The sequence below is a fragment of the Plectropomus leopardus genome, chromosome 5 (genome assembly GCF_026936395.1).
Source record: "Plectropomus leopardus strain MGB_pleo_1.0 chromosome 5, ASM2693639v1, whole genome shotgun sequence".
Classification (NCBI taxonomy): domain Eukaryota; kingdom Metazoa; phylum Chordata; class Actinopteri; order Perciformes; family Serranidae; genus Plectropomus; species Plectropomus leopardus.
In genome coordinates, this window is record NC_142180.1 from 15,654,938 (window position 1) to 15,674,614 (window position 19,677).

The window sequence follows — 19,677 nt, forward strand, 5'->3', positions numbered from 1 at the left end:
CACGCCATGGCACAGAATTTTGCAAAAACAGCCAAAAACACCATAATGATGCAGGTTGAAAAAAATGACCCGAAAGGCAAGGCTATAGTATGGCAAAATTGTCAAAATATGACATGTTCCAAAAACAGCTGAAAACACCTAAAAACAGCATAAAATAGCATGAAAAGACACGCCATGGCACAGAATTTTGCAAAAACAGCCAAAAACACCATAATGATGCAGGTTGAAAAAATGACCCGAAAGGCAAGGCTATAGTATGGCAAAATTGTCAAAATATGACATGTTCCAAAAACAGCTGAAAACACCTAAAAACAGCATAAAATAGCATGAAAAGACACGCCATGGCACAGAATTTTGCAAAAACAGCCAAAAACACCATAATGATGCAGGTTGAAAAAATGACCCGAAAGTCAAGGCTATAGTATGGCAAAATTGTCAAAATATGACATGTTCCAAAAACAGCTGAAAACACCTAAAAACAGCATAAAATAGCATGAAAAGACACGCCATGGCACAGAATTTTGCAAAAACAGCCAAAAACACCATAATGATGCAGGTTGAAAAAATGACCCAAAAGTCAAGGCTATAGTATGGCAAAAATGTCAAAATATGACATGTCCCAAAAACAGCTCAAAACATCTGAAAACAGCTTAAAATACCGTGTAAAGACAAGCCATGGCACATAATTTTGGAAAAACGATCGAAAACACCACAATAATGCATGTTGAAAAAATGACAAAAATGTCAAAATATGACATATCCCAAAAACAGCTGAAAACACCTCAAAACAGCATAGAATAAAGTGCAAAGACACACTCTTGCATGGAACTTTGCAAAAACGGCAGAAAACATGACAATTATGCATGCTGAAAAAATGACCTAAAAAGCAAGGCTATAGTATGGCAAAAATGTCAAAATATGACATGTCACAAAAACAACTCAAAAAATCTCAAAACAGCATGAAATACCATTAAAAGACATGCCATGGCACAGAATTTTGCAAAAATGGCAAAAAACACCATAATACTGCATGTTGAAAAAATGACCCAAAAGGCAAGGCTATAGTATGGCAAAATTGTCAAAATATGACATGTCCAAAAAACAGCTGAAAACACCTCAAAACAGCATAAAATAGCATGCAAAGGCACACCATATCATAGAATGTTACGAAAATGGCCAAAAACACCATAATATTGATAGTCCAAAAAAAGAATGAAAAGACAGGGGTTTTTGTAAGGCTAAAAGAATATGACATGTTCCAAAAACAGCTGAAAACACTTTAAAAGAGCATGAACTAGCATGCCAAGAAACATCATAGTATAGTGTCAAAAAAACATCGAAAAACAACAATATAGCACGTCGAAAAAATAAATGAAAATGTGCAGCGTTTTCAAAACTAACGGAAATGATAGGCGCTATGATCCGATGTAAGGGTAAGAGTTAAAGGAAAAAGCTGAATGCACAATACTTAATAGGATCAGAAATGTCCATTCCCAATAATATTTGTGTTGTGTTAACACCACAGTACAGCACTGATTGTACTACTTGTGTTTCAGTTGCTGGAAGCAAGGAGAGCTGTCTTGACCAAAGAACAAATGGACGTTTGGAGAGTGATCACAACAGACGTCATGTCGGATGAGGAAGATGGCACAGCTGATGGAGAAGCTATTGACTGTGAGGCCACCATCCTTTAGAGGCCATGTGCTATCTGAACTATGTGCTGTTCTTTAGGAGAGACTGGAAAGGAACCCAAAGTATGTAGCAACACACCACAAAAGGCTGTGTATTGGACCACCATCAGAGGGATCGGCACCGACTGCAAACGACCGCCAAGGAGAAAAGAGACATTTCAAGCATCTCATGTTATAAGAACAACTCTGCTTTGTGGCATGTTTTTTCTTTTTTGCTATTGAGGATAAAGCTTTCTTATTTTCAATATAATCCTGCCACATGTGTCTTTTTTCTGAATGAAATGATATTCTGAAAGGTGTAGTCATCAGGCAAGGCTATAGTATGGCTAAAATTTCAAAATGTGACATATCCTTTAAACAGTTGAAACCCCTCAAAATAGCATAAAGTATTGTTAAAGACACGCCCGAGTACAGACTTTTGCAAAAACAGCAAGAAACACCATAATGATGCAGGTTGAAAAGATGACCCGAAAGGTAAGGCTATAGTATGGCAAAAATGTGAAAATATGACATGTCCCAAAAAACAGCTCAAAACATCTCAAAACAGCATAAAATACCGTGCAAAGACACGCCATGGCACAGAATTTTGCAAAAACAGCCAAAAACACTATAACCATGCATGTTGAAAAAAATTACCCGAAAGGCAAAGCTATAGTATGGCAAAAATGTCAAAATATGACATGTCCCAAAAACAGCTCAAAACATCTGAAAACAGCATAAAATAGCGTGAAAAGGTACGCCATGGAACAGAATTTTGCAAAAACAGCCAAAAACACTATAATAATGCATGTTGAAAAAATGACACGAAAGGCAAGGCTATAGTATGGAAAAAATGTCAAAACATGACATGTCCCAAAAACAGCTGAAAACAGCTCAAAACTGCATTAAATACTGTGCAAAGGCACACCATGGCACAGAATTTTGCAAAAACGCCCCAAAACACCATAACAATGCATGTTGAAAAAATTACCCGAAATGCAAGGCTATAGTATGGCAAAATTGTCAAAATATGACATGTCCAAAAGACAGCTGAAAACACCTAAAAACAGCATAAAATAGCGTGAAAAGGCACGCCATGGCACAGAATTGTGCAAAAACAGCCAAAAACACCATAACAATGCATGTTGAAAAAAATTCCACAAAAGGCAAGGCTATAGTATGGCAAAAATGTCAAAATATGACATGTCCCAAAAACAGTTCAAAACATCTAAAAACAGCTTAAAATACTGTGCAAAGACACGCCATGGCACAGAATTTTGTAAAAACAGCCAAAAACACCATAATAATGCATGTTGAAAAAATGACCAAAAGGCAAGGCAAAATTTTCAAAATATGACATGTCCCAAAAACAGCTGGAAACACCTCAAAACAGCATAAAATAGCATGAAAAGACAACCCATAGCACAGAATTTTGGAAAAACGATCGAAAACACCACAATTATGCATGCTGAAAAAATGACCTAAAAAGCAAGGCTATAGTATGGCAAAAATGTCAAAATATGACATGTCCCAAAAACAACTCAAAAACTCTCAAAACAGCATGAAATACCATTAAAAGACACGCCATGGAACAGAATTTTGCAAAAATGGCAAAAAACACCATAATACTGCATGTTGAAAAAATGACCCGAAAGGCAAGGCTATAGTATGGCAAAATTGTCAAAATATAACATGTCCAAAAAACAGCTCAAAACATCTCAAAACAGCATAAAATAGCATGCAAAGACACGCCATGGAACAGAATTTTGCGAAAACGCCCCAAAACACCATAACAATGCATGTTGAAAAAAATTCCACAAAAGGCAAGGCTATAGTATGGCAAAAATGTCAAAATATGACATGTCCCAGAAACAGCTGAAACCCCTCAAAACAGCATAAAATAACGTGCAAAGACACGCCCTTGCACAGAATTTTGCAGAAACGTCGAAAAACACCACAATAATGCATGTTGAAAAAATGACCCAAAAGGCAAGGCTATAGTATGGCAAAAATGTCAAAATATGGCATGTCCCAAAATCAGCTCAAAACATCTCAAAACAGCATAAAATACCGTGCAAAGACATGTCATGGTAAAGAATTTTGCAAAAACGGCCAAAAACACCATACTAATGCATGTTGAAAAAATTACCCGAAAGGCAAGGCTATAGTATGGCAATGATGTCAAAATATGACACGTCCCAAAAACACCTGGAAACACCTCAAAACAGCATAAAATACTGTGCAAAAACACGCCATGGAACAGAATTTTGCAAAAACGGCAAAAAACACTATAATAATGCATGTTGAAAAAAATTCCACAAAAGGCAAGGCTATAGTATGGCAAAAATGTCAAAATATGACATGTCCCAAAAACAGTTCAAAACATCTCAAAACAGCATAAAATACCGTGCAAAGACATGCCATGACAAAGAATTTTGCAAAAACAGCCAAAAAAGCCATACTAATGCATGTTGTAAAAATGACCCGAAAGGCAAGGCTATAGTATGGCAAAATTGTCAAAATATGACATGTCCAAAAGACAGCTGAAAACACCTAAAAACAGCATAAAATAGCGTGAAAAGGCACGCCATGGCACAGAATTTTGGAAAAACAGCCAAAAACACCATAATAATGCATGTTGAAAAAATGACCAAAAGGCAAGGCTATACTATGGCGAAATTGTCAAAATATGACATGTTCCAAAAACAGCTCAAAACATCTCAAAACAGCATAAAATAGCATGCAAAGACACGCCATGGAACAGAATTTTGCAAAAACGCCCCAAAACACCATAACAATGCATGTTGAAAAAAATTCCACAAAAGGCAAGGCTATAGTATGGCAAAAATGTCAAAATATGACATGTCCCAAAAATAGTTCAAAACATCTAAAAATAGCTTAAAATACCGTGCAAAGACACGCCATGACAAAGAATTTTGTAAAAACAGCCAAAAACACCATAATAATGCATGCTGAAAAAATGACCCGAAAGGCAAGGCTATAGTATGGCAATAATGTCAAAATATGACATGTCCCAAAAACAGCTGAAAACAGCTAAAAACTGCATTATATACTGAGCAAAGGCACACCATGGCACAGAATTTTGCAAAAACGCCCCAAAACACCATAACAATGCATGTTGAAAAAAATTACCCGAAATGCAAGGCTATAGTATGGCAAAATTGTCAAAATATGACATGTCCAAAAGACAGCTGAAAACACCTAAAAACAGCATAAAATAGCGTGAAAAGGCACGCCATGGAACAGAATTTTGCAAAAACAGCCAAAAACACCATAATAATGCATGTTGAAAAAATGACCAAAAGGCAAGGCTATAGTATGGCGAAATTGTCAAAATATGACATGTTCCAAAAACAGCTCAAAACATCTCAAAACAGCATAAAATAACATGCAAAGACACGCCATGACAAAGATTTTTGCAAAAACGCCCAAAAACACCATAACAATGCATGTTGAAAAAAATTCCACGAAAGGCAAGGCTATAGTATGGCAAAAATGTCAAAATATGACACGTCCCAAAAACAGTTCAAAACATCTCAAAACAGCATAAAATACCATGCAAAGACATGTCATGGCAAAGAATTTTGCAAAAACGGCCAAAAACACCATACTAATGCATGCTGAAAAAATGACCCGAAAGGCAAGGCTATAGTATGGCAATAATGTCAAAATATGACACGTCCCAAAAACACCTGGAAACACCTCAAAACAGCATAAAATACCATGCAAAAACACGCCATGGAACAGAATTTTGCAAAAACGGCAAAAAACACTATAATAATGCATGTTGGAAAAATAACCTGGAAAGGCAAGGCTATTGTATGGCAAAAATGTCAAAATATGTTATGTCCAAAAAACAGCTGAAAACCCCTCAAAACAGCTTAAAATAGCATGCAAAGAAACACTCTAGCACAGGATTTTGCAAAAACGGCATAAAACACCATAACAATGCATGTTGAAAAAAATTCCACAAAAGGCAAGGCTATAGTATGGCAAAAATGTCAAAATATGACATGTCCCAGAAACAGCTGAAACCCCTCAAAACAGCATAAAATAACGTGCAAAGACACGCCCTTGCACAGAATTTTGCAGAAATGTCGAAAAACACCACAATAATGCATGTTGAAAAAATGACCCAAAAGGCAAGGCTATAGTATGGCAAAAACTTCAAAATATGGCATGTCCCAAAATCAGCTCAAAACATCTCAAAACAGCATAAAATACCGTGCAAAGACATGTCATGGTAAAGAATTTTGCAAAAACGGCCAAAAACACCATACTAATGCATGTTGAAAAAATTACCCGAAAGGCAAGGCTATAGTATGGCAATGATGTCAAAATATGACACGTCCCAAAAACACCTGGAAACACCTCAAAACAGCATAAAATACTGTGCAAAAACACGCCATGGAACAGAATTTTGCAAAAACGGCAAAAAACACTATAATAATGCATGTTGAAAAAAATTCCACAAAAGGCAAGGCTATAGTATGGCAAAAATGTCAAAATATGTTATGTCCAAAAAACAGCTGAAAACCCCTCAAAACAGCTTAAAATAGCATGCAAAGAAACACTCTAGCACAGAATTTTGCAAAAACGGCCAAAAACACCATAACAATGCATGTTGAAAAAAATTCCACAAAAGGCAAGGCTATAGTATGGCAAAAATGTCAAAATATGACATGTCCCAAAAACAGTTCAAAACATCTCAAAACAGCATAAAATACCGTGCAAAGACACGCCATGACAAAGAATTTTGCAAAAACAGCCAAAAAAGCCATACTAATGCATGTTGTAAAAATGACCCGAAAGGCAAGGCTATAGTATGGCAAAAATGTCAAAATATGACATGTCCCAGAAACAGCTGAAACCCCTCAAAACAGCATAAAATACTGAGCAAAGGCACACCATGGCACAGAATTTTGCAAAAACGCCCCAAAACACCATAACAATGCATGTTGAAAAAAATTACCCGAAATGCAAGGCTATAGTATGGCAAAATTGTCAAAATATGACATGTCCAAATGACAGCTGAAAACACCTAAAAACAGTATAAAATATCGTGAAAAGGCACGCCATGGCACAGAATTTTGCAAAAACAGCCAAAAACACCATAATAATGCATGTTGAAAAAATGACCAAAAGGCAAGGCTATAGTATGGCAAAATTGTCAAAATATGACATGTTCCAAAAACAGCTCAAAACATCTCAAAACAGCATAAAATAGCATGCAAAGACACGCCATGACAAAGATTTTTGCAAAAACGCCCAAAAACACCATAACAATGCATGTTGAAAAAAATTCCACGAAAGGCAAGGCTATAGTATGGCAAAAATGTCAAAATATGACATGTCCCAAAAACAGTTCAAAACATCTCAAAACAGCTTAAAATACTGTGCAAAGACACGCCATGACAAAGAATTTTGTAAAAACAGCCAAAAAAGCCATACTAATGCATGTTGTAAAAATGACCCGAAAGGCAAGGCTATAGTATGGCAAAAATGTCAAAATATGACACGTCCCAAAAACAGTTCAAAACATCTCAAAACAGCATAAAATACCATGCAAAGACATGTCATGGCAAAGAATTTTGCAAAAACGGCCAAAAACACCATACTAATGCATGCTGAAAAAATGACCCGAAAGGCAAGGCTATAGTATGGCAATAATGTCAAAATATGACACGTCCCAAAAACACCTGGAAACACCTCAAAACAGCATAAAATACCATGCAAAAACACGCCATGGAACAGAATTTTGCAAAAACGGCAAAAAACACTATAATAATGCATGTTGGAAAAATAACCTGGAAAGGCAAGGCTATTGTATGGCAAAAATGTCAAAATATGTTATGTCCAAAAAACAGCTGAAAACCCCTCAAAACAGCTTAAAATAGCATGCAAAGAAACACTCTAGCACAGGATTTTGCAAAAACGGCATAAAACACCATAACAATGCATGTTGAAAAAAATTCCACAAAAGGCAAGGCTATAGTATGGCAAAAATGTCAAAATATGACATGTCCCAGAAACAGCTGAAACCCCTCAAAACAGCATAAAATAACGTGCAAAGACACGCCCTTGCACAGAATTTTGCAGAAATGTCGAAAAACACCACAATAATGCATGTTGAAAAAATGACCCAAAAGGCAAGGCTATAGTATGGCAAAAACTTCAAAATATGGCATGTCCCAAAATCAGCTCAAAACATCTCAAAACAGCATAAAATACCGTGCAAAGACATGTCATGGTAAAGAATTTTGCAAAAACGGCCAAAAACACCATACTAATGCATGTTGAAAAAATTACCCGAAAGGCAAGGCTATAGTATGGCAATGATGTCAAAATATGACACGTCCCAAAAACACCTGGAAACACCTCAAAACAGCATAAAATACTGTGCAAAAACACGCCATGGAACAGAATTTTGCAAAAACGGCAAAAAACACTATAATAATGCATGTTGAAAAAAATTCCACAAAAGGCAAGGCTATAGTATGGCAAAAATGTCAAAATATGTTATGTCCAAAAAACAGCTGAAAACCCCTCAAAACAGCTTAAAATAGCATGCAAAGAAACACTCTAGCACAGAATTTTGCAAAAACGGCCAAAAACACCATAACAATGCATGTTGAAAAAAATTCCACAAAAGGCAAGGCTATAGTATGGCAAAAATGTCAAAATATGACATGTCCCAAAAACAGTTCAAAACATCTCAAAACAGCATAAAATACCGTGCAAAGACACGCCATGACAAAGAATTTTGCAAAAACAGCCAAAAAAGCCATACTAATGCATGTTGTAAAAATGACCCGAAAGGCAAGGCTATAGTATGGCAAAAATGTCAAAATATGACATGTCCCAGAAACAGCTGAAACCCCTCAAAACAGCATAAAATAACGTGCAAAGACACGCCCTTGCACAGAATTTTGCAGAAATGTCGAAAAACACCACAATAATGCATGTTGAAAAAATGACCCAATAGGCAAGGCTATAGTATGGCAAAAATGTCAAAATATGACATGTCCCAAAATCAGCTCAAAACATCTCAAAACAGCATAAAATACCATGCAAAGACATGTCATGGCAAAGAATTTTGCAAAAACGGCCAAAAACACCATACTAATGCATGCTGAAAAAATGACCCGAAAGGCAAGGCTATAGTATGGCAATAATGTCAAAATATGACATGTCCCAAAAACAGCTGAAAACAGCTAAAAACTGCATTAAATACTGAGCAAAGGCACACCATGGCACAGAATTTTGCAAAAACGCCCCAAAACACCATAACAATGCATGTTGAAAAAAATTACCCGAAATGCAAGGCTATAGTATGGCAAAATTGTCAAAATATGACATGTCCAAATGACAGCTGAAAACACCTAAAAACAGTATAAAATATCGTGAAAAGGCACGCCATGGCACAGAATTTTGCAAAAACAGCCAAAAACACCATAATAATGCATGTTGAAAAAATGACCAAAAGGCAAGGCTATAGTATGGCGAAATTGTCAAAATATGACATGTTCCAAAAACAGCTCAAAACATCTCAAAACAGCATAAAATAGCATGCAAAGACACGCCATGACAAAGATTTTTGCAAAAACGCCCAAAAACACCATAACAATGCATGTTGAAAAAAATTCCACGAAAGGCAAGGCTATAGTATGGCAAAAATGTCAAAATATGACATGTCCCAAAAACAGTTCAAAACATCTCAAAACAGCTTAAAATACTGTGCAAAGACACGCCATGACAAAGAATTTTGTAAAAACAGCCAAAAAAGCCATACTAATGCATGTTGTAAAAATGACCCGAAAGGCAAGGCTATAGTATGGCAAAAATGTCAAAATATGACACGTCCCAAAAACAGTTCAAAACATCTCAAAACAGCATAAAATACCATGCAAAGACATGTCATGGCAAAGAATTTTGCAAAAACGGCCAAAAACACCATACTAATGCATGCTGAAAAAATGACCCGAAAGGCAAGGCTATAGTATGGCAATAATGTCAAAATATGACACGTCCCAAAAACACCTGGAAACACCTCAAAACAGCATAAAATACCATGCAAAAACACGCCATGGAACAGAATTTTGCAAAAACGGCAAAAAACACTATAATAATGCATGTTGAAAAAATAACCTGAAAGGCAAGGCTATAGTATGGCAAAAATGTCAACATATGTTATGTCCCAAAAACAGCTGAAAACCCCTCAAAACAGCTTAAAATAGCATGCAAAGAAACACTCTAGCACAGAATTTTGCAAAAACAGCCAAAAACACCATAACAATGCATGTTGAAAAAAATTCCACAAAAGGCAAGGATATAGTATGGCAAAAATGTCAAAATATGACATGTCCCAAAAACAGTTCAAAACATCTCAAAACAGCATAAAATACCATGCAAAGACACGCCATGACAAAGAATTTTGCAAAAACAGCCAAAAAAGCCATACTAATGCATGTTGTAAAAATGACCCGAAAGGCAAGGCTATAGTATGGCAAAAATGTCAAAATATGACATGTCCCAGAAACAGCTGAAACCCCTCAAAACAGCATAAAATAACGTGCAAAGACACGCCCTTGCACAGAATTTTGCAGAAATGTCGAAAAACACCACAATAATGCATGTTGAAAAAATGACCCAAAAGGCAAGGCTATAGTATGGCAAAAATGTCAAAATATGACATGTCCCAAAATCAGCTCAAAACATCTCAAAACAGCATAAAATACCGTGCAAAGACATGTCATGGCAAAGAATTTTGCAAAAACGGCCAAAAACACCATACTAATGCATGCTGAAAAAATGACCCGAAAGGCAAGGCTATAGTATGGCAATAATGTCAAAATATGACACGTCCCAAAAACACCTGGAAACACCTCAAAACAGCATAAAATACCATGCAAAAACACGCCATGGAACAGAATTTTGCAAAAACGGCAAAAAACACTATAATAATGCATGTTGAAAAAATAACCTGAAAGGCAAGGCTATAGTATGGCAAAAATGTCAACATATGTTATTTCCCAAAAACAGCTGAAAACACCTCAAAACAGCTTAAAATAGCATGCAAAGAAACACTCTAGCACAGAATTTTGCAAAAACGGCCAAAAACACCATAACAATGCATGTTGAAAAAAATTCCACAAAAGGCAAGGATATAGTATGGCAAAAATGTCAAAATATGACATGTCCCAAAAACAGTTCAAAACATCTAAAAACAGCATAAAATACCGTGCAAAGACACGCCATGACAAAGAATTTTGCAAAAACAGCCAAAAAAGCCATACAAATGCATGTTGTAAAAATGACCCGAAAGGCAAGGCTATAGTATGGCAAAAATGTCAAAATATGACATGTCCCAGAAACAGCTGAAACCCCTCAAAACAGCATAACATAACGTGCAAAGACACGCCCTTGCACAGAATTTTGCAGAAATGTCGAAAAACACCACAATAATGCATGTTGAAAAAATGACCCAAAAGGCAAGGCTATAGTATGGCAATAATGTCAAAATATGACATGTCCCAAAAACAGCTGAAAACAGCTAAAAACTGCATTAAATACTGAGCAAAGGCACACCATGGCACAGAATTTTGCAAAAACGCCCCAAAACACCATAACAATGCATGTTGAAAAAAATTACCCGAAATGCAAGGCTATAGTATGGCAAAATTGTCAAAATATGACATGTCCCAAAATCAGCTCAAAACATCTCAAAACAGCATAAAATACCGTGCAAAGACATGTCATGGCAAAGAATTTTGCAAAAACGGCCAAAAACACCATACTAATGCATGCTGAAAAAATGACCCGAAAGGCAAGGCTATAGTATGGCAATAATGTCAAAATATGACACGTCCCAAAAACACCTGGAAACACCTCAAAACAGCATAAAATACCATGCAAAAACACGCCATGGAACAGAATTTTGCAAAAACGGCATAAAACACTATAATAATGCATGTTGAAAAAATAACCTGAAAGGCAAGGCTATAGTATGGCAAAAATGTCAACATATGTTATGTCCCAAAAACAGCTGAAAACCCCTCAAAACAGCTTAAAATAGCATGCAAAGAAACACTCTAGCACAGAATTTTGCAAAAACAGCCAAAAACACCATAACAATGCATGTTGAAAAAAATTCCACAAAAGGCAAGGCTATAGTATGGCAAAAATGTCAAAATATGACATGTCCCAAAATCAGCTCAAAACATCTCAAAACAGCATAAAATACCGTGCAAAGACATGTCATGGCAAAGAATTTTGCAAAAACGGCCAAAAACACCATACTAATGCATGCTGAAAAAATGACCCGAAAGGCAAGGCTATAGTATGGCAATAATGTCAAAATATGACACGTCCCAAAAACACCTGGAAACACCTCAAAACAGCATAAAATACCATGCAAAAACACGCCATGGAACAGAATTTTGCAAAAACGGCATAAAACACTATAATAATGCATGTTGAAAAAATAACCTGAAAGGCAAGGCTATAGTATGGCAAAAATGTCAACATATGTTATGTCCCAAAAACAGCTGAAAACCCCTCAAAACAGCTTAAAATAGCATGCAAAGAAACACTCTAGCACAGAATTTTGCAAAAACAGCCAAAAACACCATAACAATGCATGTTGAAAAAAATTCCACAAAAGGCAAGGCTATAGTATGGCAAAAATGTCAAAATATGACTTGTCCCAAAAACACCTGGAAACACCTCAAAACAGCATAAAATACCATGCAAAAACATGCCATGGAACAGAATTTTGCAAAAACGGCAAAAAACACTATAATAATGCATGTTGAAAAAAATTCCACAAAAGGCAAGGCTATAGTATGGCAAAAATGTCAAAATATGACATGTCCCAAAAACAGTTCAAAACATCTCAAAACAGCATAAAATACCGTGCAAAGACACGCCATGACAAAGAATTTTGCAAAAACAGCCAAAAAAGCCATACTAATGCATGTTGTAAAAATGACCCGAAAGGCAAGGCTATAGTATGGCAATAATGTCAAAATATGACACGTCCCAAAAACACCTGGAAACACCTCAAAACAGCATAAAATACCATGCAAAAACACGCCATGGAACAGAATTTTGCAAAAACGGCAAAAAACACTATAATAATGCATGTTGAAAAAATAACCTGAAAAGCAAGGCTATAGTATGGCAAAAATGTCAACATATGTTATGTCCCAAAAACAGCTGAAAACCCCTCAAAACAGCTTAAAATAGCATGCAAAGAAACACTCTAGCACAGAATTTTGCAAAAACAGCCAAAAACACCATAACAATGCATGTTGAAAAAAATTCCACAAAAGGCAAGGCTATAGTATGGCAAAAATGTCAAAATATGACATGTCCCAGAAACAGCTGAAACCCCTCAAAACAGCATAAAATAACGTGCAAAGACACGCCCTTGCACAGAATTTTGCAGAAATGTCGAAAAACACCACAATAATGCATGTTGAAAAAATGACCCAAAAGGCAAGGCTATAGTATGGCAAAAATGTCAAAATATGACATGTCCCAAAATCAGCTCAAAACATCTCAAAACAGCATAAAATACCATGCAAAGACATGTCATGGCAAAGAATTTTGCAAAAACGGCCAAAAACACCATACTAATGCATGTTGAAAAAATTACCTGAAAGGCAAGGCTATAGTATGGCAATAATGTCAAAATATGACACGTCCCAAAATCAGCTGAAAACACCTTAAAACAACATAAAATAGCGTGTCAAGACATGCCATCACAAATAATGTTCAAAGCACTGCACAAAAACACGATAACAATGCATGTCGAAAATTTGATCAAAAAGGCAAGGCTATAGTATGGCAAAAATGTCAAAATATGACATGTCCCAAAAACAGCTCAAAACATCTCAAAACAGCATAAAATACCGTGCAAAGACATGCCATGGCAAAGAATTTTGCAAAAACGGCCAAAAACACCATACTAATGCATGCTGAAAAAATGACCCGAAAGGCAAGGCTATAGTATGGCAAAAATGTCAAAATATGACATGTCCCAAAAACAGCTGAAAAAAAATCAAAACAGCATAAAATAACGTGCAAAGACACGCCCTTACACAGAATTTTGCAAAAACCGCGAAAGACACCACAATAATGCAAGTTGATAAAAATGACCCGAAAGGAAGGGCTATAGTATGGCAAAAATGTCAAAATATGACATGTCCCAGAAACAGCTGAAACCCCTCAAAACAGCATAAAATAACGTGCAAAGACACGCCCTTGCACAGAATTTTGCAGAAATGTCGAAAAACACCACAATAATGCATGTTGAAAAAATGACCCAAAAGGCAAGGCTATAGTATGGCAAAAATGTCAAAATATGACATGTCCCAAAATCAGCTCAAAACATCTCAAAACAGCATAAAATACCATGCAAAGACATGTCATGGCAAAGAATTTTGCAAAAACGGCCAAAAACACCATACTAATGCATGTTGAAAAAATTACCTGAAAGGCAAGGCTATAGTATGGCAATAATGTCAAAATATGACACGTCCCAAAATCAGCTGAAAACACCTTAAAACAACATAAAATAGCGTGTCAAGACATGCCATCACAAATAATGTTCAAAGCACTGCACAAAAACACGATAACAATGCATGTCGAAAATTTGATCAAAAAGGCAAGGCTATAGTATGGCAAAAATGTCAAAATATGACATGTCCCAAAAACAGCTCAAAACATCTCAAAACAGCATAAAATACCGTGCAAAGACATGCCATGGCAAAGAATTTTGCAAAAACGGCCAAAAACACCATACTAATGCATGCTGAAAAAATGACCCGAAAGGCAAGGCTATAGCATGGCAAAAATGTCAAAATATGACATGTCCCAAAAACAGCTGAAAAAAAATCAAAACAGCATAAAATAACGTGCAAAGACACGCCCTTACACAGAATTTTGCAAAAACCGCGAAAGACACCACAATAATGCAAGTTGATAAAAATGACCCGAAAGGAAGGGCTATAGTATGGCAAAAATGTCAAAATCTGACATGTCCCAAAAACAGCTCAAAACATCTCAAAACAGCATAAAATACCGTGCAAATACACGCCATGGCACAGAATTTTGCGAAAACGGTCGAAAACACCATAATATGCATGTCGAAAATTTGATCATATAGTATGGCAAAAATGTGAAAAATATGTTATGTCCCAAAAACAGCTGAAAACACCTCAAAACAGTTTAAAATAGCGTGCAAAGAAACACTCTAGCACAGAATTTTGAGAAAATGGCCAAAAACACCATAACAATGCATGCTGAAAAAAATTCCACAAAAGGCAAGGCTATAGTATGGCAAAAATGTCAAAATATGACATGTCCCAAAAACAGCTCAAAACAGCTCAAAACAGCATAAAATAACGTGCAAAGACACGCCCTTGCACAGAATTTTGCAGAAATGTCGAAAAACACCACAATAATGCATGTTGAAAAAATGACCCAAAAGGCAAGGCTATAGTATGGCAAAAATGTCAAAATATGACATGTCCCAAAATCAGCTCAAAACATCTCAAAACAGCATAAAATACCATGCAAAGACATGTCATGGCAAAGAATTTTGCAAAAACGGCCAAAAACACCATACTAATGCATGTTGAAAAAATTACCTGAAAGGCAAGGCTATAGTATGGCAATAATGTCAAAATATGACACGTCCCAAAATCAGCTGAAAACACCTTAAAACAACATAAAATAGCGTGTCAAGACATGCCATCACAAATAATGTTCAAAGCACTGCACAAAAACACGATAACAATGCATGTCGAAAATTTGATCAAAAAGGCAAGGCTATAGTATGGCAAAAATGTCAAAATATGACATGTCCCAAAAACAGCTCAAAACATCTCAAAACAGCATAAAATACCGTGCAAAGACATGCCATGGCAAAGAATTTTGCAAAAACGGCCAAAAACACCATACTAATGCATGCTGAAAAAATGACCCGAAAGGCAAGGCTATAGCATGGCAAAAATGTCAAAATATGACATGTCCCAAAAACAGCTGAAAAAAAATCAAAACAGCATAAAATAACGTGCAAAGACACGCCCTTACACAGAATTTTGCAAAAACCGCGAAAGACACCACAATAATGCAAGTTGATAAAAATGACCCGAAAGGAAGGGCTATAGTATGGCAAAAATGTCAAAATCTGACATGTCCCAAAAACAGCTCAAAACATCTCAAAACAGCATAAAATACCGTGCAAATACACGCCATGGCACAGAATTTTGCGAAAACGGTCGAAAACACCATAATATGCATGTCGAAAATTTGATCATATAGTATGGCAAAAATGTGAAAAATATGTTATGTCCCAAAAACAGCTGAAAACACCTCAAAACAGTTTAAAATAGCGTGCAAAGAAACACTCTAGCACAGAATTTTGAGAAAATGGCCAAAAACACCATAACAATGCATGCTGAAAAAAATTCCACGAAAGGCAAGGCTATAGTATGGCAAAAATGTCAAAATATGACATGTCCCAAAAACAGCTCAAAACAGCTCAAAACAGCATAAAATACCGTGCAAAGACACGCCATGGCACAGAATTTTGCGAAAACGCCCCAAAACACCATAACAATGCATGTTGAAAAAAATTCCACGAAAGGCAAGGTTATAGTATGGCAAAAATGTCAAAATATGACATGTCCAAAAGACAGCTGAAAACACCTAAAAACAGCATAAAATAACGTGCAAAGACACGCCCTTGCACAGAATTTTGCAGAAATGTCGAAAAACACCACAATAATGCATGTTGAACAAATGACCCAAAAGGTAAAGCTATAGTATGGAAAAAAATGTCAAAATATGACATGTCCAAAAAACAGCTGAAAACACCTAAAAACAGCATAAAATAGTGTGAAAAGGCACGCCATGGCACAGAATTTTGCAAAAACAGCCAGAAACACCATAATGATGCAGGTTGTAAAGATGACCCGAAAGGTAAGGCAAAAATGTCAAAATATGACATGTCCCGAAAAAAGCTGAAAACACCTCAAAACAGCATAAAATACCGTGCAAGGAAACACTCTAGCACAGAATTTTGCAAAAACGCCCCAAAACACCATAACAATGCATATTGAAAAAAATGACACGAAAGGCAAGGCTGTAGTATGGCAAAAATGTCCCAAAAACAGCTCAAAACAGCATGAAATAGCTTGCAAAGACACGCCATGGCACAGAATTTTGCGAAAAAGGCCACCATAATACTGCATGTTGGGAAAAATGACCTGAAAGGCAAGGCTATACTATGGCAAAAATGTAAAAAAAAAAAAAAAAAAAAAAAAAAAAAAACATGTCCAGAACACAACTGAAAGCACCTCAAAACAACATAGCAAAAATGGCCAAAAACACCACGATAACGTCAAGGCAAGGCTATAGTATGAAAAAAAGTCAAATTTGATATGACAGGTCCTCAAACTTCAAAACAGCATAAAATAGCATGCAAAAACACCACATGGCACAGAATTTTGCAAAACTGGCAAAAAAAACAACCTAATAATGCATGTTGAAAAAATGACCCGAAAGGCAAGGCTAGTATGGGAACAAATGTCAAAATATGACATGTCCCAAAAACAGCTGAAAACACCTCAAAACAGCATTAAATAGCATGCAAAGACACGCAATGTCACTGAATTTTGCAAATACAGCAAAAAAGACAATAATAATGCATGTTGAAAAAAATGACCCAAAAGGCAAGGCTATAGTATGGCAAAAATTTGAAAATATGACATATCCCAAAAACAGCTGAAAACAACTTAAAACAGCATAAAATAGTGTGCAAAGACAATCCCTAGCATAGAATATTGCAAAAACAGCCAAAAAGACCATTATGGTGCATGTTGAAAAAATGACCCGAAAGGCAAGGCTATAGTATGGCAAAATATCAAAATATGACATGTCCCAAAAACAGCTGAAAACAAGTCAAAACAGCATAAAATAACGTGCCAAGACACGTCATAGCAAAGAATGTTGCACAAACAGCCAAATAACCAAAATAATGCATGTAAAAAAAATGAACAAAAATGCAAGGCTATGGTATGGCTAAAAATGTCAAAATATAACATTTCCCAAAAACAGCTGAAAACACCTCAAAACAGCATAAAATACCGTGCAAAGACATGGCATAGCACAGAATTTTGCAAAAACAGCAGAAAACACTGCATGCCAAGACACACCATAGCATAGAATGTTGCAAAACAACTGCAATAACTGTAAAAACACCATACCAGGACATGTCAAAAAAACGACTGAAAATACCGTATTATTATAGCATGGCAAAAAATGTCAAAATGTGACATGCCAGACAAACAGCTGAAATCAACATAATATTGCATGCATACACACACCATAGCATGGAATGTTCCAAAAATGGCCAAAAACAACATAATATAGCATGCCATAGTATAGTATGCCGAAAAATGTCAAAATATGACATGTCTCAGAAACAGTTTCAAACAGCATAAAATAGCATGCCAAGACATGCCATAGCATAGAAAGGTTGAAAACTGGCCAAAAACATTGTAATATAGCATGTCGAAAAAATGACTTAAATGCCATACTATAGTATCGCAAAAATGTCAAAATATGACATGTACCAAAAACACACTGTATTCTGACTTTTTCTGGGTGATTTTGAACGCCATACTATACTATGGCTGCAGTTGAATACCTCTTTTTGCTTCGGAAGGTTCCTAACTGAGTGAGATGAACCGGAAGTACCTGAGCGGCTGCCATGATAAGAGCTGTTTGAATTCTCCTAATATTACAGAAAGGTGTGTCAGTGCTTCCTGTATAATCTCCTTTAGCATAGGATACACCAGACCATCCTTTACGAAAGAAAAAGAGAGAATCCGCCCCAACAATTCTTTGAAGTGACGCATGTAATTGGTTGCTATTTGGGAAATCAGCTGTTTCATGACATCACAGATCCACAGTCGGTATGAGCCAAAACAACTTTAAAACACTATCACGTCAACATGGAGCTATTAACAAAGCTGTGTGCTGCATCTTAAGCTTTTATATACACAGGCTCATATATATATATATCTACATACACATCTTAAATTCTCATTTTGTTTGTACTTATTGTATTTTATCATGTTTTGTGTGTATTTAATATTTACTATTGACTGTTCTCTCTAATAGAACTTCTAGCAAAAATATAGACACTAAACATCTGTAGCCTGTAAGATCAGAATCAGCACATTAACACGAGGAGATGTTTAAAGACAACTGATGTTTCCAATTCATCATGTCTGAAACGTAAGAATGATCATATGAACAGTAGTGGATCTAACATGACGTACATATTTCCATATTTATTGGGCTATTTTTGTGAAATCATATGAGGATTCATGACGATAAATATGAGGGAATGGAGGGTGAGTGTGAGCAACTATCTCGTGTGACAACGTTACATTTTACTCCTTTGACTGGGAACCTATATTCCTCTTTATTTTTAATTCTCACCTTGGTAATGATTTAATATTTTTCACCAGGCTTTCCTCAATTAGCCTTTATAACATGCATTAAACAGCGTGGTGAGCACGGAAAAAAAGAAAAGTAGGCCTGATTAAGATAATAATGATAACAATAATAATATTAATAATAAGAAGAAGAATTATAGTCATGATCATAATAGTAATACTCAGAGTTTATGGCGCACGTTAAGATCCATGTTCATGACTAAAATTTTACTCAGTGAGGTCTGGGGATGGGGTAATTCCACTAGTGTCATATGAGACTCATTTTTACTGACCCATTAAGTTGACCTTTCTGCGGATGTTTTCCAGTTTCTGCTCCAGTTTTGCAGGCATGATGGAGACCTTGCAGGCATCAATGACATAGGCCACGCAGTGGATCTTGTCCTTGAGGCCTGGAGACTTCTGATAGCTGCTAGCCTCAGGATGCAGAGGAGCAGAAGGGTTGAACTGAG

At 36.1% G+C, this 19,677-nt stretch overlaps 1 protein-coding gene across 2 annotated transcripts in view; it reads right to left on the reverse strand.

Annotated features, from left to right (window-relative positions):
• Nucleotides 1-19,677, reverse strand: part of LOC121964977 (interferon-induced protein 44-like) — a 34,674-nt gene that overhangs the window by 10,132 nt on the left and 4,865 nt on the right. For both annotated transcript variants that reach the window (XM_042515156.2, XM_042515150.2), the window contains exon 6: nt 19,501-19,672. In XM_042515156.2, the coding sequence (XP_042371090.1) occupies nt 19,501-19,672 (172 nt within the window). The remainder of the gene's footprint in view (nt 1-19,500; nt 19,673-19,677) is intronic.